This window comes from Lissotriton vulgaris, chromosome 6, assembly GCF_964263255.1.
Source record: "Lissotriton vulgaris chromosome 6, aLisVul1.2, whole genome shotgun sequence".
Lineage (NCBI taxonomy): Eukaryota > Metazoa > Chordata > Amphibia > Caudata > Salamandridae > Lissotriton > Lissotriton vulgaris.
The window spans coordinates 251,322,498-251,347,454 of record NC_141694.1 but is presented as its reverse complement, the minus strand read 5'-3'; the positions used below and the strand labels follow the sequence as shown (position 1 = coordinate 251,347,454).

Here is a 24,957-nt window from a genome sequence, read left to right as displayed (position 1 = left end):
ATCCACCGGTAAAACAAATGGGGGGGCCATGGCCAACTGCCAATTAGGTCAAGGGAGCCACAGGTCAAAAAAAGTTTGGAAACCACTGGTATAACCTAATGTTAGAGGAAGCGGATGGTGAATTCCTGCTCCCAGATAAATTGTGGGGTCCCTCCTTACCGGGTCACAATGTGGAAAATCTGTGGGTTACATCGTTCAAAGTAATATGGGACATTGTTAAGCCTGCATGGCTTCGGAGGAACCATCTTTTCACTCTTCATAGAGCTTACTACTCTCCACAGAGGCTATCAAAATTCTCTGAAGACGCCTCTGTGGCATGTGCTAGATGTGGGTTGTCGGCTGCCTCAGATGCTCATATGTTCTTTGAGTGTCCCCACCTGAAGTCGTTTTGGGATTCTATAAGTGTTTTACTCACGACATCTCTGGGTTTCCAAATTTTGATGGTTCTTCTCGTAATCTTTGGAGTCATGACCGGAGCTCGAAGTCCAGCGAAAAATCTTCTCTTCTATTCCATATTTTTTGCTAGAAGGGAAATCTGTAAAAAATGGAAAGACCCTGCACCACCCTCTATTCTGGACTGGCGATCCTCTGTTCTGCAGGTTTCAAAACTGGACTTGGTCAGGGCCGGCAACCAAGAGAAAAGTGCCTTCTGGTTTCTGCTAAAATGGGATTAAATAAGAGTCTTGGCTGTGTTTTTTTTCGAATAATTTTGCTGCTGTGGTTTTCCTAATTCCCTGCTCTATTTGTATTCCGGATTGAGCTTTGCGGCTTATGTACAAATGACAGCAACCTGCTTTCACTTATATGGTTTCGCTACGGTGTGACCTCTGAGAATCCGACAATACTGAATGTAGACGTTAGTCCATCTGGCGTTTTTCCATCAGTTTTACACTGAGACAGTGTGTCGCTCTCTATTGGCTTTATCACTGGAAGCCACGGTGGAAAATGAGGACCAAAAAAACAAACAAAAAAAAAAAAACATACATCTGTCAACGCTGAAGCCACAACCTGAAAATGAAAATAAACTGATACGTGCCCTTCATGGGTAGAAAATGTGAACGTTATCTCCGCATTTGTAGATAATATCAAAATAACACATTTGTTAGCGTGATTTAAAATAACATACTCGTCGCTACATATAGGGGTTACGCTATAGTGCCTCGTTGTAACCGAACAGGCCCGGTCAGAGGCCTGAAAATTCAGGAACAGGGAAAGTTTTTGCCACAGGTGATTTTATTATCGCACACACAAAAGTTTCAGGAGACAAGTGGAAATAATGCAGTACTTGGCTAGGAAGCACCTATTCTAGAGTGTTATTCTAAAAATACAAATACCTATTATTTTCACTGCACCAGAATTACCGGGATCCGCAGTAATGTAAATGTAAATGTAAATTGATACTTGTATAGCGCACTACTCAACCGTAAGGGTCTCAAGGCGCTTGTACGAATACCGCTGTGGAACCCATCCTGGCTTTCCCTGTGAGGCGTCCACTCCTGGGCACCCCCAAGGTGGAGGCCAGGCATCCTTAGCGTTGGGGGGCCATTGTGGAGATTAAGCAAGCTATTGCCCAGAGTTGCAGAGTGGGACTCCATGATTTGAATAGGCACCGAGGCGAGAATTATCAGGTCCGTGGAATTTTGAGCCCAAAACCCTCCGAGGCGGGGAATTGAACCCTGGTCCCGGGCTAGACCTCTGCATCAGGGTCTGCCGCTCTAATCATTGAAAAACATGGAAAGACATGGCTTGGTAGTTCGGGCTAGACTGTTCCCATGAGGCACAGGGTCAAGGCTGATTTGCATATAGCCATTGTTGGACCTAGGGTGGTGTGGAGTGCAAATAAATGATGGATTTAGGCCCAGATCTTTGTACTGGGGTGAATGTAAGACATTGTTCTGCATTCTGTCCATCAACTGTGTTTTTTGCTCTAATCATTGAGCCACACTTCTCCAGTAATAGTAATCCCGGGAGCGGAGTAAGGGGGATTATTCCAGCCAACTCATAAGGAGGCCCTACCAGGTCAAGGAACTGCCAAACACTGCATGATGCAAACAAAATCCAAAACGAATATTTCTTATGTGCAAAGTTTTTAGCACGGAAACTAAGTGTACTATTTTTTATCTCCCGTTGAGATTACTCTGAGCTGTGTGGACTGACCAGTGCTTTCAAGTCAGAAAATGCAGGTTAAATAACGCTGATGGACCGCAGTGTTATATGCTACTGCTACTGATTTCTAGACCCAGTGATTTTACAGTAAAACGCAGACCAGTAGGGATCAACTGGTAACTGCCAGTGAGGTGAGAAAAAGGATGAAAAATCGGCGGCGATGGGGACCGAGTCTGCTCTGTTTGGAAAGGACCCACAGTAATTCATGTCTAACATTTCTTGATGTGGAAGTCTTCCCTCCGAACAATGAGCTGGCAACCACTTTACATCGCAAACAGACAGATAAAAATACCATCTTACACTACCGAAGCTTCCACCCACAGAGCCTAAAAGCAAATCTACCATACAGTCAGCTGTTGCGGATTAGACGCAATTGCTCCAGAAAAGAAGATTACCTGATACACGCAGAGACGCTGTGTGAACAGCTAAGAAAAAGAGGATACCCCAAAAAAATGTTACAACATGCAACCAAGCGTGCGTGGTTTACACCCAGAGAGGTTTTACTAACAAAAAAAGACAAAAAACCACTTGAACAATTGGTGTGCGTTTCAACTTATGGCCCACTTACCAACAAATTCAAATCGGTTGTCCTAAAAAATTGGCACTTGTTGTCCAATCTCGAAATTCCATTTGCCAAACCTATGTTCGCACTTAAAAAAACAGGAACATAGGACAACAAATATTAGGGCAGATTTGGATACCTCCAAAGCCAAAAGCAACCTACGAACCTTGTGGAAATTAAATCCGGTGAAGGGCCAAAATAAATGTGGTACTTGTATATCGTGTGCCAGTACCATTGAAGGGACAACGTTTGAACAGAACATCAAATGGACCCACAACAAATTCACAAATTGTAAAAGTAAAAACATTGTTTATGTAATAGTTTGTCCGTGTGACAAACTTTACATTGGGAAAACAAAATCAACAAATCCCACAAAGATTGGCCCAACACCGTTCCAGGATTAAACAAAAGTGCTGAACGCACCAATGGTTCAGCACTTTATTGATCTTGGCCACACAGAAAGAGACCTACGATGGTCCGTACTGTCAGGAATAAAGGCTCCCCTACGTGGAGGTAATGTGGAAACATTACTGTTAAAAAGAGAAACTTATCCGATTATGAAATATGACTGCGTGAGTGCAGGCTTGAACGAACATGGAGAATGTTATAAAACGGATAAATGGGTCAAATGTAATACGACCACTGACTAAAAACGCCCCAAAACTACTCGGACTGCAAAGAGTAACACACCCGTAAACATCTATTGAATATTTGGACTACATGTCCCACAATTGCCTGATCACATGTCCCAGTTTAAGTTAGTCACGTGACTTCAACAAACATTCATTCAAGGAAGAACCTGGCAGACGAAAGCGGCTACATACGAAGATTGCAGGTAATGACTTACCCGGAGCATAGATAATAAATACCGAGTGCCGCGCTTGGCAAACAAGTCCCTTAATTCGATCATTTTTTAATTTCACAGTCCATGCGGCAAACTAGATATAAAGAAAAACGGCGGCGCCCTCCTTTAAAACGACAGTTTGGCGTCCCGCCATTATACTGAAAACCCCAAGTAAGTAAAAGTTTATCACAAAAACTTTGACAGAATAAAATAGATAGATCTTCCAGCTGAAACCGTTCTGCCTTAACGTTACAGAACCCGGTGAGCCCCCCGCCATGAAGCTGCATTACCGTAGATCAGATGACATGTACCAACACAAACGAATCCACAAAAAACTGAAAGTTACATCAGGGGCAAATTCGGTTTACATAATACCTTGTGACACAATGTCCCCAAAGAGAAAGTAGATACAATTGTTGTGTTCTACTTTACAGAATAAAGCAAAAAAGCCAGTCAAGAGTCTGAATTAACCAGAACAGACTTGTACACACAACGCAGGAAGGTAAAAAAATAAGCGTGAACAACCCCCTTCCAGTGACAGTATATGTGAAGGTCCCACATTAAAGCATGTTCCCCCCTTATCTTCATACAGGTACCCAACTAAAAACCGTGAAGAAAAGCCCAATAAATGAGATACGGGCTTGGAAACGCGTCGGCTTTGGCACATTCCTCATAAATACGAATGCATCCCCCGCAAAAGGCTCTAGAACATTTCTATGAATGCAATGGAATAAAAAAAGTATACAGGCTTGATGCCTTGGCGTGACCAGGTTTAAATCAGATGAAAACTTTACCACGTAGGCCTGGTAGAACTAGTTGGTAGGGTACAACCTTGAAGCTTTGTAAAGATGTTGTTTGGTAAATGTATTGTTTAAATGGATAAATGTAATTTAATGTTTTTGTGTTGTAAAAAGTAATCACAGTAAATGTAAATTTATGTATTTTGTACGGCAATGAACAGACCTCAGACTAATCTCAACATTTCAGAAAAAGTGTTGAAACTTGGGTTATTCAAAAAAAAAGTGTATATAGCACCCAAGGATTAATTGCCTTAGGGTGAGATTCTGCTCAAAATAAAAAAGCGGCAGAACGAAACAGTGACCGGGTCTTTTCTCTTTAAACTGCTTGGAAAGGAGGTGGCTAGGGGGCAACTAACTTTATTAACATCCCTGATCGGCATCACTGTGCTACGGATGCTCTGGAGAGTGAGACCCAAGGGCCCGCTGTCGCAGATTAAGACCCAAAGTAGGATAAATGAGGAAACATACCTGGCGCTGGCTACCGTAGAGAGGATTTGCAGACACAACGTTATGCCCCAAAGAATGCAGCAGCTCCGGCCGCTGCCGCTCCCAAGAATAGAGCAGTGCGGCAGGCTCAGAGGGAGCTCGGCGGGCTGATAGGAAAACAGAGAAGCGATACAGGCGCTGCTACGGGGCCGGATGCAGAGGCTGCCCCAACCTCCAAAAACGCCCAAGCATGGTGGATCTGCGGCAAGGTGAAGGAGCGCTACCAGCCCCTCTGTGGTTGACCTGCTGCGCAAAGCCCCGGCTAAACTCCTTCCGGATGGCAGTGGGAAGAGTCAGATAGTGGAGACGACTTTGCAAATCTCCGCAGTGGCTGCAGCATTGATTGTTGAATGTGGCAGTGGCAGTGTTGCAACTAACGCCGTGGCTGTAGCAAATGCATTAGATACCACCGTTATTCTTGAGGGGGGTGTAGGTATCAGCATAGAGGCCAGTAGTGCTACACCGGAGGGGAATTCAGATTTTAACTCTGAGGCAAACGTGGATACTGCCCAAGAAAAACAACAAGCAGGTATGTCCTTCACTTTCTCCTGTAATGACTGCCGCAAATGTACCTGCTCCTATAGATATAGGTAACAACCCTGGAGCTATCCCCCGCAATCAAACAAAAACTCTGATTGTGGCTAGTCGTGGAACTGGGGTGGGGATAAGGAGTCAGCAGGAGCATGGGGGTACTATAGTACCTCAAATGGGATGTGTTGAAGGTAATACAATGACAGGCTCGGCTGGAGTGGAAGCTGTAGGAGCCATTGGAGAGACGGATAAAGACCCTAGCAATTTTTATTCATTTTCAGATTAAGTCGATTGGTCAGATGAAATTGAAGTTGAGACCGATCTTACTACTGAGAGTGAAGACAATATGAATTTTAATGATCCTAAGGCAGGTCGAAAAACTGTTCTAAAGAGGAAAAAAAGCCATCACGGAGCAGTAGAGTTGGCTTGGGACTATACTCCTACAACTCAGTTCGCTAACACATCTGGTTCTGTGAGTGCCCCACAAAATCCAACCCCATTGAATCCAACTCACTTAGCACAACCAGATCAAGCTACATCCACACTAGACACTGTTTTAGATACTGTACTTAAAGCTATCGCTATCGCTGCACATCGAGAGGAGACTTCTCATGATGGGCGCAAGGCACAGTTAGCTTTATGTAAGGTGCAGGGGGTGGTACGTATATTAACCAGAACTGTTAATACCTTTAACGAGGAATAACCGAGGTGGAGTCTCGAATTGTGTCCAACGACGCAGAGGTCGCTGCGACCCATGAGCGGGTTAAATCTCATGAGGCTGAGCTGGCAGATGTAAGGTGGAAGCTGGAAGACTGCAAAAATCGCCTACTTAGAAACAACTTGCGCATCTTAGGCATTCCAGAGGCGGCAGAGGGAGATGACATACATGATACAGCTTTTCCGAGATACGTTGCCCGAACTATCCAGCTGGAATTGGGACATGGAAATTCAGCGGGCACATCGTGTTCCCTTTTGTTTGAAACCATTATCAAAACCGGGGGTGTATCCTCGAGCTATCCTTGTCTATTTCGGAAATTTTCTTCTTAGACAATCAATTTCCGAGAAAGCCAGACCTGAAGCTAGATGTTCTAGAGACTCTATCTCCTATTTCATCCACCCAGACTTTTGCCATATAACTGTCGAAAGGAGGTGGAGACTCCGTCAAATGAATAATCCATTTCAAGAGAAGAAGGCACAAGCATATCCTAAAAATCCTGCTAGGCTAAAAGTAATCTATGGGGTCAAACGAAAAAAAAAATTCTTCAGAAATTAAGGCAAAAGAATATCTTGATGGTCTGAAATAGACAATAACTTGGGGCAGTATCTGAAATTACGACCACTATCCTGAATATATGCTGTATTATGTTTGTGTCTCTCGGGAATGGATGGGGGTGGAGAATAGATAGCACTGCGGTAAGATCTAATACTCAAATATCCACACATTTCTCTAATGAAAAGTAGCAAGGGGGGGAAGAAAAAGGAAAACATTTTTTTTAAATAAATGGATGTGTGGATTTTTTTCCTTTTTTTTCTTCTTGTTTATCCGCTAGATAGTATATAAGTAGTTAGTAAAAAGATAAGCACTGGTTAGGAGACACAATCCCATCACAACAGAATCTAATGGAGTCTGAATGCCTTTTTTTGGGTGCGGGAGGGAGGGTGGGTTGTTTGGGGTGGGGTGTGGGAAGCAGGTGGAGAAAGCATAAAAAAAAGAGTAACTTCAGATGTACAATAACTATAATAATAAATAGAAGTAAAAGCATAACTCTTTGCAAAGCACAAATCCTGATGTCAGGTGTTAAGAAGAAAGGAATCAGATATAGCACTATTGGTATCTCATTTAAAAAATTTTAATGGGGAGGTTAAAACTATGCTCCTGGAATATTGCTGAGCTGAACAATAAAGGCAAAAGGGCTCGCTTCTGTGAGATAATCTGACAGAATTCTTATGATGTGCTTTGTCTCCAAGAGACCCATCTTCCGGGGGGTGAGATGGAGCTGCTAAGAGTCCCAGGGTATAATTTGCTTGCGTTAACAACACAAACCTCCAAAACACGAGGAGTGGCCGTTCTAGTTAAAACATTTCCTGGGCAAGCTAAGCGTCGGTTGGTTGGTTGATCCTCTGGGTAGATGGGTCATAGAAGAGCTAGAGCTGGGCATTACCATCCGTTCCCTGTACGGTTCCAACCAGGACGACCCTCAGATATTTGAAGAACTGGAATCGCGATTGGCTTCTTGGTCTAAGACACTAATCCTGTGTGGTGATTTCAATGTATCCTTGGGCTCTCTAAGGGATAGGCAGACACAGCACACATATACTGGTCGCAAGCCTAAAGTTTTTGGAGCGGTCAATCAATTTATGGTTAGCTATGACTTAATAGACCTCTGGGATCATAAACATAAATACTATCCAGGGTACACTTATTTCTCTTACCCCCACAATAAATATGTGAGGATCTTTTATATAATGACAACTACTTAATATTCCAGATATGTAGAAATAGACAAGTGTCCAAAAACAATCTCGGACCATAACTCGTTGATTCTCACATTTAACATAGCTAATTTTAATAGACCTCGCTCTGAATGGTCATTTGACAGGAAATTACTGGCCAATAGAGAGTATATACAGCATATAACTGACTGGTCGCAAGAATTTTTTGATGATAATCAATACAGTTCCTAGAGACCTATGGTTTGGGATGGTTTTAAAGCAGCATTGAGGGGAAAGACTATTGGCTTTGTAGCCAAGCGTAAGAAAATACAAGATAATCTCAACTATCAATGTATGCATGAATTATCTAAATTGTAAGAACAACATGCCACTCAAATATTGCAAGGGGAAGATGGTGGAAACACTTTGCGCAAAATGTTAGTTCTTAAAACAGAACTTAATAGTGGTCTCACTCAAAGAGCAGAGGAAACTTTCCAGACAAATCAAAATAAAATCTATGAAAATGGGGGGAGGGTGGGAAAACAGTTAGCACTACGTACCCGCCAGAAGCAGTCCTATAATGCAATTGCCTCTATTGATTTTGATGGTCAGAAACATTCAACACCTGCTGGTATTGCTGAAGTTTTTCGACAATACTATCAAAAACTATATCAAAATGAGAATGAAACCGAGTCAAGCGATATCAAAGAATTTTTAAGCACATGGTTAAGTGAGACAGGGCCAGGTAGCATCATTGATGAAGCTACTAGAGAAGTTCTAGAAAAAGAAATCTCGATCACTGAGTTACAAATTGCCCTTTCGGGACTGGCCTATGGGAAGGCTGCGGGCCTGGACAAAATCCCATTAGAATTATATAAAATCCTCGAAGCACAAATATCGCCATATATGTTAGACTTATTTCTTGGGATACAATGGAGTGGTACTCAACCCGAGTCATGGAAGCAAACGAATATAGTTATTTTTCCTAAAAAAGGAAAATCTCCGGAACATCCTTCCTCATAACGCCCAATCTCATTGATTAACTCAGATTCAAAGCCTTACGCCAAGATTCTCGCCAACCGGCTCGGTAGGGTCATCGAACATCTGGTCTCCCCGTGGCAGCACGGCTTTATTCCTGGAAAGGGTACTACAGATCATACTCGTAGGGCCATCTCTCTCTTTGACATCATGAGTGTGACGGGGGCCAGATGTCGATGATCCTACTCTATGCCGAGAAGGCTTTCGACTAAGTCTCTTGGAAGATTTTAAGGGAAGTGCTCGAAATGAATAACTTTGGACCCGGGTTTGCCAAATCTATCAAGACAATGTACTCCGACCCTAGGGCTAGACTTCGTGTAATGGGCACAGATTCAGGGTTGATTAATGTACAAAGAGGCACAAGGCAGGGCTGTCCATGCTCGCCGATTTTATTTGCCATGTATACTAACCCATTAATTTTAATTGCATCTCATATAATAGAACCCATCAGGGTGCGTATCTATGAAACCAAGATACTGGCATATGCCGATGATGTGGTGGTATTAACACCTAACCCTGCTGAGGCAATTGAGGAAATTGAGCGAATTACCAAGACCTTTGGTAACTATTCAGGGTACTCCCTGAACCGGGATAAAACAATGGTTATATGCGCAGAGAATATTACTTATGAAAATCCAAAGAAGGTGGATAACGCCATTTATCTCGGAGTTTGTATCTCCCCCGAGGTAGAAATTATCAATAAGCTCAATTATGAACCCCTAATGAAGGCCATAAAAAAGGACCTCATAAGGGTAAATAGTCTTCACTTACCAATCATAGGCAGGGGGAATTAAAAAAAATATATATTCTTCCTAGGATATTATATCTATTTCGCGCCATCCCCCTGATTGTTGATGATAACATTATCAAAACTACTGAGTCATACATGTCTAAATTCATTTGGCGTTATGGTAAAATAAGAAGGGCTCTATCATATATATTGTTACCGCAGCACAAGGGAGGATTGGCGATCCCTAATATGATGTTATATCTTTGGGCAGCTCTTCTCCAGCAAATGACACCACTATTCAACCAAAAAATATCAACTGGAAATATACAAGATGGGGAGATACCGTCAATATATGAATTAATGATAAATCTGCCAAAAAATGGGAAACTTGGGGATTGCTATAGTGGGGGATTTTCTTAGTCAGGAACCAAGCACCGGATTTCTGAACATGCAAACAAAATTTTCTGTGCCTAGTAGCGATTTCCTTAAATTCTTACAAGTTAATACTGTCCTTAATCAAATCACTCAAAGAACTACACTCGAGAGTATCCCCTTCTTTGAGCTTATAGGGAAACGATCTACTAGGATAGGTATGATTTATGACTTATTAATTGAGAAACAACGAGACGATTTGGAACATGTTGAGAATGCATGGGCAGGCAAACTTAACAATCCCAATGTAGATATCGATATGTCATTATCGTTAATATCCAAGTTATTTTTAGCTTCTAACCTAAAAGCGCAACATTATAAAACTATATACTACACGCCAGATAAGTTATATACCTGGGGTAAAATAATAAATGATGAATGTCCAAGATGCGGTTTAGGTCCCGCAAACCTAATACACATGTTCTCTGAATGTTCCAAACTAGATCCCTTTAAAAAATGTTATCTGATTACTGGGATGAAGTTTTTGGTCATAAAGTATCGGTATCACCAACACTTTATTTATTAGGTTATGATAATACTCTTGGGCATAATAAGGAGGAGGAAACATGTTTATTTCTGGATACGGCGGTGTATCGAATTATATTGGCAGTTCTGTGGAAGGAGGTTACCCTTCTAGTTTCCAAATGTGGTTAACTCGCTTTTTAGGAATATATAACCAAGAAAAAGCCATTTATGAAGCTAGGAGGTAAAAAGTCTAGAATCCGTGGATGCCAAATTTGGTTTCCAATCGCCGTTTGGAGTAATGATGTAAGGAGTGCTCTGTGAAGATTGAATGTATAGATTTTTATGCTTTGATAGTATATATGAGAGAAACCCTAAGGTTTTTAACAATACTATGAACTAACTCTGATCTTATTCTATACTAATAATTGTTGCTGTAACCTAATATCTCTTTTTCATGCATTTTTCTACTATTTGAATATGAACTATGTATTTTTGTATTATCTGAAATTGCTCCAATAAAAAAAAAAAAAAGATTACTCTGCAAAACCAAAGGGGATGATGGACGGAGTGTTGAACATTGCAAGCACTCACCCCCTGTCAACTGATCTGGGTTTAATCCATCATCATTCTTTAGCTCGCTCCACCACCCCAGTTCAGACATGGCCATATGAAAATCAGTCTGACCCTATGCCTCATGGGAACAGTCCATCCCGAACTGCCAAGCCAGGTCTTCCCTAGACCGGAAACCAGCATTCTGGGACCGGTTTCTGGCTAATCAGCCGCCATCAGCCAGGCTAGCATGAATCCAGTGGCACAGTGAGCAAGGGACCCATATCTGGACATACCTGGCAATTTAGGGCAAACAAAGCAAAACCAAAGGGGATGATGGACGAAGTGTTGAACATTGCAAGCACTCGCCCCCAGTCAACTGATCTGGGTTTAATCCATCATCATTCTTTAGCTCACTCCACAACCCCAGTTCAGACATGGCCATATACAAATCAGTCTGACCTTTGCCTCGTGGCTAAAAGCCTGAAACCAGTCCTAGGATGCTTCTTTCCAGTCCAGAGAGGACCTGGCTTAGCAGTTCGATCTGGACTGTTCACATAGGGAACAGGGTCAACACTTGTTTGCATATGGCTGAGTTCAAACTGGAATGGCATTGTGAGAAAAAAAACTATGGATTTAGGCCCTGATCTCTGTACTGGGGTGAATGTATGACATTGTTCTGCATTCTGTCCATCAACTGTTGTTTTTGCAGTTGAGGATACTCTGTCACTGGTAGAGTCTTTGCGGGACTTTGTGCAAACTCGGCTCTGCAGTTCGCAACCATCGCAGGTAGGGGGGCTATGTGAATCAGGTCTCGCATCTTCTGTCTCTCTTGGGTGAGACCATAAGGCTTTGGGACATATATAGAATAAGGAATATGGCACGTCACCATTATCTAGAAACTGAGCACTCCTAGAAAGAGGCAATATCAAATGTGTGACACTAGTCCTGCTCTGTTTACTTTTCTTAGATTCCAGAACGTTCTTTAATGCTCACAGTGGAAGTTACTTTTTGCTAAAAATCCCAATACATTCTTCACATACTTCTGTAGGTGCCATGGGCCTGTGGTGGGATAGTAACCCCCCTTTTAACCAGATCACTTCCTGAACCCACACTGGTGCCCTGGTTTGATGCAAGCTCTCAAATAAGGATGGGTCTCAGGCCGTCTCATGGTGCAGCAACACTGCAATCCAGAGCCCTGAGAGGCCAACTGAACCCCAACAACGTTGTATTTTACTACAGCAACAGCAGCCAAAATACAACTTCCTCTGCTTGCATCAGGGCCCATGCCACACTGCGGCTCCGCCTGCTGACCAATCCCATTGTTGTGAGGCTTCTTCACACCTGCAGTCCCAACAGCCTTGTGAGGCTTCACACCTGCAGTCCAAACAGGTATGCAGTAGCGTATAGACACTATGCCGCCCGTGGCGGTTCTTTCCTTTGCCGCCCTGGTGGGGCTTTTGCTGCCCGCAAAACTTGTGACGCCCGGGGTAGAATGCGCCCCCATGCTACCCCACTGCAGGGGGCCTTATTTACAAGGCAGCATTAAGCCACGTTATGTGGCTTAACTCTGCCTTGTGAATACAGCATTGCCCCTATCGCCACCACGTCGTAAAAAGTGACATTGTGGTTTATATAGGGGCTTGTACATATGCCCCTGAGTATGATGAAACTATGATTAGCACTATAAAAAAATTAAATGTTTGCCAGAAAGGTCCTATAGAGAGATGAGGTGCTTTGTTGGTGTGTGGTAGTGAGGAAATTCATGGAGAAAGAGGAAACACTCTTATTGTGCAGAACATTATTTGCCGGATTTGGCCCTCGATATGCGGGTGGCGGTCGATTATGTAGTGTACCAGATTCCAGAAATTTCTGTCAGGTGGTAGGGGGGCCCGACATTTAAAAAAAATCAGCTGGGGTGGATCAACCTACAAATGTTGGAAAACCTCTGCCCTAGATTGTGTGTGTGTTTGTGTGTGGGGGGAGGGGGAGGGGGCATTTGCGCGATCTGGAGAGCGGCACAAATGACTTTCTCATGCAAAAAATACTATGCACTGATTCGGAGAAAGCGCCAAATACTCTTCGTGTTGTGCCAGACTCACCCAGCTGCTACTGTATGTGCAGGGGAGATAACGGGAGGTGCCAACGCAAACAGCTCTAGTATTGGACACAAGGACAGTCCCTGAAATATCTTGATTAGGCTTCGTGTGACATCTTAACGCCAAATTATACCATTTTTAGGTTTTGCCTGGCCGTAGCACTGCGCAGCAGTGCTCGCGCAGGCGAAATCTTTTGATGTATAGTATGGGGCTTTGTCCCACCTCTCTCTTCCATTGGCTAGCTACATAAATGGAGGCTAGCCATTGGAAGAGATGGCTGTCAGTTACTCTTTCCCCCGTCACCACGCGATTCGGGGGTGTTTCTTGCTTTTGTTTTTTCAATCTTGGTATTCGTCACTGCAAGAACACGCCCCCGAATCCCGAAAATGCTGGAGCTTTGTGGCAGCCATTTCAGGCCGACTGCCGCCGGAAGAAGTCCAGGTGAGTGCTTGGGTTTTTTTTCCCCGCTGTCCGTGTGGCCATTCCCGCCCCCCTCCTCCCGCTGTATGTGTACCCATTCCCGCCCCACTCCCGCTGTCCGTGTGGCCGTTCCCACTGCCCTCCCGCTGTCCGTGTGCCCGTTCCCGCCCCCCTCCAGCTGTTGATTTGAGTGTTGCTCACGCCGTGTTTGGTTGCGGCCTGCTATTATTTCAGCCAGGGTGCTTGTACATCAACATAGCGGCCTTTATGGGAGCTCTCCGACTCTTCATAAGCGGTCTGCTCCTTGAAGCTGTTTTGCTTTTTCACTGACTCTTTGCGACCCTTTGCTCTTCATTGTATCTTCTGGCCTTTCGGAACTTTTCTGTTGTCCGCAAGGCTTTCCCATGTGCACCGTTTTTGCCTCCCTTCAATAACCCGAACACCAGTGTCCTTATGTGTCCACACAGCCCCACTCAACTTCCACCATATGCCGCTATATCTAGCTTGGAATGTACAGTGTCCGCTTTCAGTATGTGTTGCATCCGTAGGGCACTTATGCTGCACTTTTGCTTCCTTTACGGCAAGTTAACCCTTGTAATATTGTCATCATTCCCCTGCATAGAACGCTGCTTATACCCGTTGTCGTTTTCAGCATTGCTGTCTTGGGATCTGAAATTTGCCATTTAAAATTGTATTGCATTTCGGTTTTATTTTCGAAACTCCTTACCTGTATCTGATTTTTTTAGAGCACCTTCAAAAGAACACAAGGTTGGTTTATCTGCATGTCACGTGAATTGCTCGAACGTATGTTGTGTAATTTATTAGAGTCTGAACGGTTTTCAATGATTACAGTTGTTAGTAAGACAATTCTTGTTGCAGATGCAGACCTAAATGACATCTATTTAAATGTATGCTATTCCTTCCTGTAGTTTTAAGCACTGTCAAGTCAGATGCCACGATGAAGAGCATTATGAACAATTCTCACATGTAATGTTACGTTGCAGTGCCTTAGATTTTGTCTAACGACGTGGCTAATATAATCTATATATATATATATATCGCTAATTGGTATGAGTCAATGGATTGCATTTTGGCTTGCACTATTACATTCTGTGTCTTGTTATCAAACACTATCTTGACGAAGTTTGTAGGAGTTAACTTACATCTAGCATGTTATTTTTGGTTACAATATTGGGATATTATTTTACTTGTTTGTAATTTTTTTTTAACTTACATTATGTTTCCACCCCAAATACCATATATTTTAAATTGTTCTTGTATTTATTTCATAATTTAAGTTTTATACGAAAGCTTGTTATTTGTATCCAGTTTGGAGGCTGCCATTTTATTCTGGAAAGTGAGTGTGTATAAATATAAACAATATGGTTGTGTGGTTACCAGCACCCAGAAAATATATATTTTTGTAAATATCCGTATTCAATTTTAATTAGTTGGTGTTGAGGAAACAAAAAAAGGCATCCCTTAGTTTGGAAAGCCTGGACAGTTCAGAAATTTGTGTGTGTGTGTGTGGCTCTAGGTGTGTGTGTGTGTGTGTGACTCTGTGTGTGTGTGACTCGGTGTGTGTGTGTGTGACTCGGTGTGTGTGTGTGTGACTCGGTGTGTGTGTGTGTGACTCTGGGTGTGTGTGTGTGTGTGTGGCTCTGGGTGTGCGTGTGCGTGGCTCTGGGTGTGTGTGTGTGTGGCTCTGGGTGTGTGTGTGTGTGGCTCTGGGTGTGTGTGTGTGGCTCTGGGTGTGTGTGTGTGGCTCTGGGTGTGTGTGTGTGTGGCTCTGGGTGTATCTGTGTGGCTCTGGGTGTGTCTGTGTGGCTCTGGGTGTGTCTGTGTGGCTCTGAGTGTGTGTGTGGCTTTGGGGGTGTGTGTGTTTGGTTCTGGGTGTGTGTGTGTGGGTGGCTCTGGGTGTGTGTGGCTGGCTGTGTGTGTGTGGCTCTGGGTGTCTGTGGCTCTGGGTGTGTGTGTGTGGTAGTAATTGCTGTCTGCTGAGCTCGTCCAGTAGGGTACAATATGTCTCACATTTGCGAGAGATTAAGCTATTGGCAATGTAAATGACAATGCCATTTATTTATCTGTTTTCAAAACCAACACATAAATAAAAAAAATAGTCATTTACAATGCCAATAGCTCTAACTTTTGCAAAGGCGAAACCGTTGCATTGTAAATGCTTGTTATTTATTGGGGTAATAGCAGACTGGAAAAACTACCGACTCAGTAGGGACCTGGGAAGCTGCGTTTGGTGAAACTTTCTACGCACTCTACTGTGTTTTGTGAGTGAGGGAAAATGTTAATTTACCTCCCTTGGGTCATAGAACTTATTTTTTGTTTTTGGTATTTATACACATACAAACATTACACAGGAAAAAAAAACTTTGTATGGGTAGCCATCCTATGCGTTACAGGGTAAGTGGTACATAGTAAGTACTTGGGGTGGCCCCCTTTTTTGCTTGGCTATACAGTGATGGTAGGCTGTAAGTGGAGTAGGAGAAAAGAAAAGAGTGAATAAGTAAAGAGAGAAAGATTACAGGGTAGGTCATACAGCATCATCGAGCGCATTGGCAGTGGTGTACCTTTTCATTGTTTGATACTTTTTTAGGTCTCGCCTCTCAATGCGCATGCGCATTGAGCGAGACTATAGGGGCTTAAATAAGGTTTACCTAGACAGGCGACTGACTGGCGATTTGATGCTGTGCCGTGCACTTTTAGGTCAATGCGCAAGCGCATTGACCTAAAATGCACTTGCAAATCCTCAAATCGCCATCTGTTCCCCAGCAGCACTCCTCCCACACCTTTGAAGTGAAGATTAGCTTCACTTCAAAGGCCCCTGCTGCTTCACACCCTCATCGCCGCTCTCCCCACTCCGCCCCCTCCCCTGCCCGCCGTGTCGCATTTCTCCTCCCCCCTCCCCTTTTCTGCCTTCCCTCCGTCTTGTTTTTTAAACGCGTGTAATTTTGGCTCTCCCCGCTGCGCCCCCTCCCCTGCCTGCCGTGCCGCATTTCTCCTCCCCTTCTCTGCCTACCCTCCGTCTTGTTTTTTTTTACCCGCTCTGCCCCCTCCCCTGCCCGCCGTGTCGCATTTCTCCTCCCCCCTCCCCTTCTCTGCCTTCCCTCCGTCTTGTTGTTTAAACGCAGCGCTTACAAACATAGACAGCATACACAAAAGCTTTCTCAAAATACAGCATGAGAGAATTCTTCACACACACACACACACACACACGCACGCACACACACACACGCATGCACTTGCAAACAGACTCACATGTATGCACTCACATACACACACCCACACGCACACACAGACACACACACACACATGCACACACACTCACACAAATACTCCCACTCAGACACACACACACACACAGCTAGCACAACTAGCGGCATCCAAGGAGTGTTATGTTTTCCCATCAAAAGGAAAGCACGTGCAGCACATTTTCTGCCACATACGAGAAATATCACAAACTTTTGCGTAGGATGTATTTTTATGTTATTTTGTATGCTAAAGTACTCAGAGAATAGAAGAGTATTTAAATACTTAGTTCCCCTAGAGCTTTGACAAGGACATTCTCTGCCTTTTCCAGGAGCAGTTAAATGTGTTTCTTCTTTGCCGCTATGCAACCACACAAATGGCCAAATAGCTGATGCCGATTCACAATTAATTTGAAAAAAAAAATCTCTGTAAGTCAGGAGATAGGCAGGAAAGGCTACAAAAAGAAGGTAGCAAGCCTCACCTGGCAGCAGTGTATTAAGGGGAGCTATTTTTGGTTCATTAAAATGAGCGATCACGCACTAGTGGCCCGTGACCAGTTCTTTGCCTGGATAACCTTGATCCAGCGTTTGCCCATGACCAGGATTATGATGCATCAACCGTCTTGTTATTTTGCCACTAACTTTACCAAGAAGTGGGCTACACTATGGTAACATCACTCTGTGCTTTATGTTACCTTGGATGTCAGAGAAACGACAGCCTTCCCCCTTTTTAAACCAGCTGGCTTCATTGCCAAGCTTGTTTCCTTAGTAGCGGAGGTTCCTAAGTATTGAGGACTCCCCAAGGCTTTATGCAGCTTGGTTTCATGTAAGATGAGCGAGTGAGTGAATACTGCCACTCAGACACACACGCACACAACTAGCGGCAGGCTGAAACACAAAGTAAATAATAAATAAAAAAACAACATGTAATCTTTATGACAGGGATTACACTGCCACTGACAAAGGTAAACAAAAGTTAGCTCAGGATCTGCAACACTGCATGTTCTTCTCTTCGCTCAAGTTTGACTTGCAACTGTGGGGAGGGGGCGGTGTATTCGCCAGAGCACTTCCACCTCATAATCTGGAAACATAAATCACCCTGCCCTCCCTCTCCCCATTGTTCGGCTCCCATTTCCTGTAAAGTTCAATTCACAGTTTCTGTATTTTGTGGTCGCCTTTACATAGTGCATTACACAGTGAGTTACAGCCCTCAGTTCACGACAGGCGACACTGTTTCAAGCTGTTTTCAAGCTTTATTACAAATCACAAAAAAGATGTTAATATTTCACTTCTGTTCTCGGATTTTCGTCACAATAAAAAACACTGAATATAATCTTCACAAAAGTTTAAGCTATTGCCATTACAAATTAAATAAATTATTTAACAATTAATTTAACAAAAAAAATAAAAGCCATTGTTATTTGTAATATTAATACATCTAAGTCACGTAAATAAAAAACGTTGCATTACAAATGCTAAAGGTGTCACATTTGCGAAAGTTATAACTATTGGCATTGTAAATGACAGAGCTATTAATTTAGCTATTTTAACAAACACATAAATAAAAAAAAATGACCAATAGCTCAAACTTTCCTAATGCGAGACCTATTGCATTTCCAATGCTTGTTATTGTTTGGTGGTTCGTTTGGTGGTACGGTTTAAAGGACAGTCCGAACGGGTCAAGCACCTGTCCAGTGGTTCCCATAGGTGTCGCTAACAGTGCAGAATTAGGATTCCGTTTGTAAATCGAGCCACAGACAGTGCTTCAAATGGGCGGGTACTCACAGGTACTGAGTACCGGCACTTCCTAATTTTATCATTCCGAGTACCGGCACTTCTCGGCTCCCCAGGAGAGTTCCGGTACTCCTAAACGGCAGGCACATTGGCTGCTAGTGCTGGTGACTTGTCTCTGACAGCCAAGGCACTTCTGTAGCAGTGGCTGGTGAGCTGAACTATTCAGCATGGGCTCATTTGCATAACGTCCGGTGTTCACCATCCTGCTGTGCTGCAAACACAGGAATCCAGGCAGCCTCGTGGTGCCGCAATTAAGAAAGCCAAGGAAGGTGACGAGGTTAAAATGGATTTAATCTTACCTGATTATTTTGCCCTAGTGTCTGCTTAGGTTTGTCTGTGAGCGTTTTTATGTGAGGGAAAAAGAGAGAGAAGTGTATGCGTGTGTGTGTGTGCGTGTGCGTACGACGAAACACTCTTGGGAGGTATATTAGGGAAATGTGTGGAACGCTTTTTGTGCACGTCTGCTTGTTTCTTTCTCTGTGTGAGTGTACGCTCGAGAATATATACTATTGTGCCAAGCAACAGCATATAACAGTATGGAAACTGTAAATATCATAAAACAAAGAAATGTTAAAACATCACGGCGTTTAGCTTTCCTTTTGTGAAACAAGTTAACCCATTATGTTTATAGAAACACATTTCTCATCCGTTTTGGTATGTGCTGCCACTAGTACTGAAGATAATAAGTATAAGCATAGCTTGCTCTTAGCCCCGCCCCTAGCCCCGCTCATTCGCCGCATTTAAATGAGTACCTGTACTATTTTATACCCATTTAAAGCACTGGTCACTGATCTTTTCATGAATATTCAGTATAATGCGCTATAAGACACAGCGGCATCCAAGAGCCGAGTCAAAAAGATTTCAGCTCTGGGCACAGGATTGAGTGAGTGAGAGCCATGCCGGTGCAGAGGGCGTTTTAGGGGTGCACCACTGTGGAAAAATAAACAATGCTGTAATTAATTATTTCAGGTATTGTCATAACTGGTCCTAAAAGGCGCATAAAGTAAGCGCCTATATCTGCAAACATTTACACTTACTTCAGGGCGCTTCAGTTCTTCTGTCACAAAGTTGGCAGTGTTCCATCCACCGTACGGCCAATGCCCCTGGTAAAAGGCGATTCCAATGACCCCAAATCCTGTTGCTGTACCCTGGAATGCATTCTGGAAATGTCCTGTGTGCCCCTTGATAAGTAGTGCCACGCCACCCACTGCAATAAGCAGGAGGGACCCGCATTTAGCCGCAGTGAGAATGTTGATGACCGAGGTAGCCACCTTCACATCCAAACAATTTACAGTGACGACAACCAAAATGCAGGCAATGGCGGTAATTTTGACAACAGCTTCCGGGGAAGCGCATCCTGGGTAAAATGGGTTTACCACATACTGGGCAAAGCTCAGAGCAGTAGCTGCGTTACCTGCGGGCGACAACAGGAACACGTTGATGTATGTGTACAAAAAGGCTGGCAAAGGACCGTATATCCTCAGCAGGTAAATATACTCATTTCCTGATTCCTTAATTGTGGTTCCAAGTTCGGCATAACACAAGGCCCCGAGCATGGCCATGAAGCCGCAGGCAGCCCAAATGACGAGGCTGCCCCCCAGGCTGCCCATGTAGAAGAGCACTCCCTGGGGCGACATGAAGATGCCAGAGCCAATCATGGTCCCTGCGATTAAAGAGCCCGCGCTGAGGAGACCCAGCTCCCTTTTCAGCATCAGCTTCTCCCCCGGCTTTCCATCCATGGCGACTGATGGAAGAGCCTGGCTCGGCTTATCAACCGCTGTGTGTGTCTGCATCGTACTTCAATGCTTTGAATCAGTTTGCTGCCTGCCCAACTTGAACAATTAGGCACAATGAAAGGGCGTGACTGTAAATAGAGGCCCCTTCTACACATTAACTCTGTCACTTCCCCAACTTACGATGGTAAGGCACAGGGAGGTTTCAATAGAGAGAGAAAGACCGGGAGGAAGGTTCTGTAGACCAGGGTTCGAGCCTCCGGGTCACCAGCATAGCGCGGACTTTTGTGCACTCTACTGGTGGTGATGCTAAACCCACAGACTTCAGAGAGGGAACAGCAGCTGCAGCAGCCTCATGTTATTCACGCACATTTTTAGAAAAGGCGAGGAACACTTCCACGTTGTCTTGCAACGCAAAGACAAATCACCCTCACCTGCCGCGGAAACGCCAAATCGGCGAGTTTAGATAAACTTGGTTGGAATTGATTGACTCCGGAGTTGCCGCGCAGCAGCTGGTCACGCCAAGAAGCTTGGCTCTGTTGTTAATGTTCGCTCTGTAAACTCCGGCTACAATTTATATAAATACATTTCAGCTGTGAGATTCACCCCTCGCAGTAATCCACGTCTGCTTTCAGAACGCTGTGTCACAGTGGAGGAACATCCTTGATAACGTTTTGATCAAATATTTCCTTTTGGGAAATGTTGCCTTGCTTACTCCTCCGAGTACGAGATTAGAGAGGCATATGGGCGTTTCATGTCAAAACCGTGAATACTGGCATATTATTGGGAATGTCCAAATCAAAAAAAGTCTAAGAGGCTGGAGGTGCAAAATATATAAATACAAGTGATTGTCGGGTCAAGGTGTACAACTTGATGTAAAATGTACACCAAATACATCCTGGCAGAATTTACGTGCAAATATTGCCAGTAACATTTGATAAAGACAGGATTGAAAAAATAAATGTAGACTCGGTGCGTCAGTAGGGCGTTTCGCAAAGCCTTAACAAAGTTAATAATATTAAGTACTCATGTTTACAAAGGGGCGCATTTATACTTTTAGGCCTATAGAGAAGGGTAGGAACATTACAGGAGGGGTTGTAACGCATGGCCTAGTTTGGCACGGGGGAAACGGGTTTGATTCCCGGTTTCGGCTCAACATCATGTTATTCGGGGATCCCTCTGTGACTAGGAATGAAAGGAATGTGTACATTCAAGGTTTGTTCAACGTTCAAATGCTTTCTTGGAACATATTGTTCTAGACAAATTACACGGAAGAAAAGCACGAAGGGTGTTCAGACTTTCAAATGGGTCAGCCACTTCTTTCCTAAACGGGGTTTTATGTTTTTTTTTATTTAATAAATGTTTATTGATAAAAAATATAAGTGGAATATACATTTGGCAATTTGCATTTCTTGTATACAGTAATTTGTGCTTGCTTTCGTTCTAGGCTTCCCCCGGGTGAGAGGGGGAGGGGGGGGGGTAAAGAAGAGAGAGGGGGGGGGGGGGGTTATTGCGTTCTCTTCAGGTGTTCGTCGAGTGGGCCCCACATTTGCACTTTGGGGGTGTGCTCTTTAGAGAAGTTGCCTGTGATGTTGTCTGCTCCTCTTAGGAAGGTGACCCAGTTAATCCATGTTTTGAAGTTTGCTTTGGCAGTGTTTTTCCAATTCGTTAGGATTATCTTTAGGGCCGCTGTGAGTAGCAGGTCTAGTAGGTCTCTCTCTTCTCTGTTGTTCAGGTTCGCGGTTAGATGCTCTGTTGCAAGGCTTGCATAGTTGATTGTTAGGTCTACTTTGAGCTTGTCGTTTAGGAATGCGTTGATCTGCGCCCAGAACTTCTTGACTTTCACGCATTTGAAGATGAGGTTTTTCGAGGGTACCCTCCTCCTTTTGACAGTTCCAGCAGTTGCCTGATTCCGCGATGCCGACCTTGTGGAGCCTGGACGGGGTCCAGTAGGCTCTGTGGAGGAGCCAGTATTTCGTTTGTGCTAGTTGTGGGGTGACTTTGTTCGTTGTTGCTGAGCTCCACATTTGTGCCCGTTCTTTTTCATTTAGCTGCCTGCCTAGAAGTGTTTTCCATGAGTTTGACGTTTTCTTGTTTTGCGACAGTGTGGATGGGCTGAGTATCTTATAGATCTTTGCAGTTTGGTGACCTGCTGAGTTTAGGGTTTGCATGTATTTGATGATGCCTGGTTCTTCTCTGTGTAGGTTATCTCTAGTTATGGCAGCTTTGATCTTGAGAAAGTTGTAGAGCTCTTGGTTTGGAAGGTCATGTAGTTGTTGTATGTTTTGAAATGTCAGCGGTTTTTGCTTGGTTTCCATCTGTTTGGGGAGGCTGATTCCTTTCTTTTTTTTTTTTTTTTTTTAAATTTTTAAAACCTTTATTGTAAAAAGCACACAGCTATTCAGCCTAACATCCCGGAGGCAAGGCAGCATAGTATAGAACGGTCATAGTGCCAAGCGATTCATTTCAGGATAATGCAGGTTGTTTTTTATTTTTTAAAACAAAAACTTAAACAAAGCGCCCTAGGGCGCGAAAAAGGCAATGGAAATGAAGAAGACCACTAGTCGGTAGGAGGCGGAAGGAGCTGGAGAAGTTGTAGAAAGAACTGAAACAGAATGTAGCAAGAGCGGGGGGGGGGGGGAAGGAAGAACAGGAGAATCAGTACAAGAGTAACATAGCTATCGTCAACGTCTATGGTGACAAGCGTTCATCTCATGGCAACGGTGCAGGTGGTAAACATAAGTCCCCTCTATAGGCATTCCAGGCACCCCATACCTTGTTCCACGTCTGAGGCCGCCCCCTGGCAGTATACACAGTCTTTTCGCGCAACATACACCAGTCCATGTTGGCCTTCCATTGTACCACCAGGGGGGCCACATTAGAACCCCACCTCTGCGCTATGTCCCGTTTAGCGACCATATTGCCCAGTGTGGCCCATCGGGTCTGCGCCGTATCATAGTCATTAGGCTCCCAGACATTCAGGAGGCACCTACGCGCCTCCGCCGCCAACTCCACTCCAGTCACCTCCCGCATCACTCTATGAACCCTCTCCCAATAAGGGGCAATAACGGGGCACTCCCACAGTATATGAAGAAAGGTGGCAAGGGCTCCGCAGCCACGGCGGCAGAGGCCATCCGGCGAGAAGCCCATGTGCACCAGCCTGGGGCCGGTGACATACACTCGGTGAAGGATTTTAAACTGGACCAATCTCAGACGCGAGGAAATGGCTACCTCTTTAGGGGAGGACACAGCACTCTGCCAGTCCTCATCGTCCAGTTCAAGCCCATCGGCCACCCACTGTTCCCGCAAGCGCTGGAGGAGGTCCACCTGGACGTTGATCAGTTTCTTGTAGGACAGAGAGATGGCGCTATCAGGCATATGCCCGTCCAACACCCTGTCCTCCAAAGGGGAACTTTCGGGGATGTCACCCTCCTCCGGCCTGGCGGCAGTTATTGCGTGTTGTAGCTGGGCATAGCGGAAAAACTCCGTAGCACTCAATTTATACTCCGCCTGCAGCTGTGGGAAGGTCTTGACCACCCCCCTGGAGAGCATGTCCTCAACCCTCGAGATGCCTATGAGATCCCACTTCTCGAAGCCCTTGGTGTGCCAAAGCTTGCCCAAAATGTCGGAATCAAAGAGCGGGGTAAATCTCGTCAGCCTGCCCTGCCAGCCCTGTATCTTAGTGATCGTCCGCCACGTATGGACCGCCGCCTTGGTCGGGCCAGTGAGGTTACGGTCAAAGGATCTAGAATATAGGGCGCGGTAGTAATTGCCTCCGTGCAAAAGCCAGCGGTCCATGGCATAACCGGGGTTGTCCACGGGACCGTAAAAACCATGATTGATGGCGGTAAGTTGTGAGGCCCAGTAGTATTTCCGCACGTCTGGTAGCGCAATGCCCCCATCATACCATGGCATGGTGAGCTTCCGAACAGCGACACGGGGTCGTCCGTCCCAAAGAAGGGCACGCTGCAGACTCTCGACCTCCCTGAAGTAGCGGGCCGGGACAAGGTCCTGAGTATTTTGCAAGGCATACAGGAACCTGGGCAGGGACATCATTTTAAACAACGCCGCCCGGCCCAGCAACGAGAGAGGGAGCTTACGCCAACTCTCCACGTGCCGCCGCAAGCGGTGGAGCGGGGGGAGCAAGTTGTGATCATACCTTGCCTTAGGGTTATGTGAAATGTAAATCCCCAAGTACTTAAAGCCTTGTCCCGCCAGTTGGATATTACAGCCTCTGGGAAGGCGCGGCGTGTCGCCCTTGAGGATGTAAAGGGAGGATTTGGCCCAGTTAATGATCAGGCCGGAGTAACGCCCAAACAGCCGGAGCACATCGCACGCCACAATAAGCGACTTGCAAGGGGAGGTGAGATACAGCAGGATGTCGTCCGCGTACAGGGAGACCCTGTCCTCAAAGCCCGGGGACCAGGAGATCCCATGCAAGTCAGGGTGCGAGCGCAACATCGCCGCGAGGGGCTCCAGAGCCAGCGCAAACAGGAGCGGAGACAAGGGACAGCCTTGTCTGGTGCCTCGCCTGATTCCTTTCTTGATCCATGTGTCGTTGTTCATTGTTGCCCCTTGGTATGTTACTTTTGTGTTGAACCAGATGGATTCCCAT

General features: G+C 44.7%; 1 protein-coding gene across 1 annotated transcript in view; it reads right to left on the bottom strand.

The window, feature by feature from the left end:
- LOC147707089 (b(0,+)-type amino acid transporter 1-like) overlaps window positions 1–20,395 on the bottom strand; it is a 478,142-nt gene extending 457,747 nt beyond the window's left edge. The window contains exon 1 of the mRNA XM_086926281.1: window positions 19,647–20,395. Coding sequence (XP_086782407.1) covers window positions 19,647–20,348 — 702 coding nt within the window. The 5' untranslated portion in view covers window positions 20,349–20,395. The remainder of the gene's footprint in view (window positions 1–19,646) is intronic.
- Between the last annotated feature and the right edge of the window lie 4,562 nt (window positions 20,396–24,957).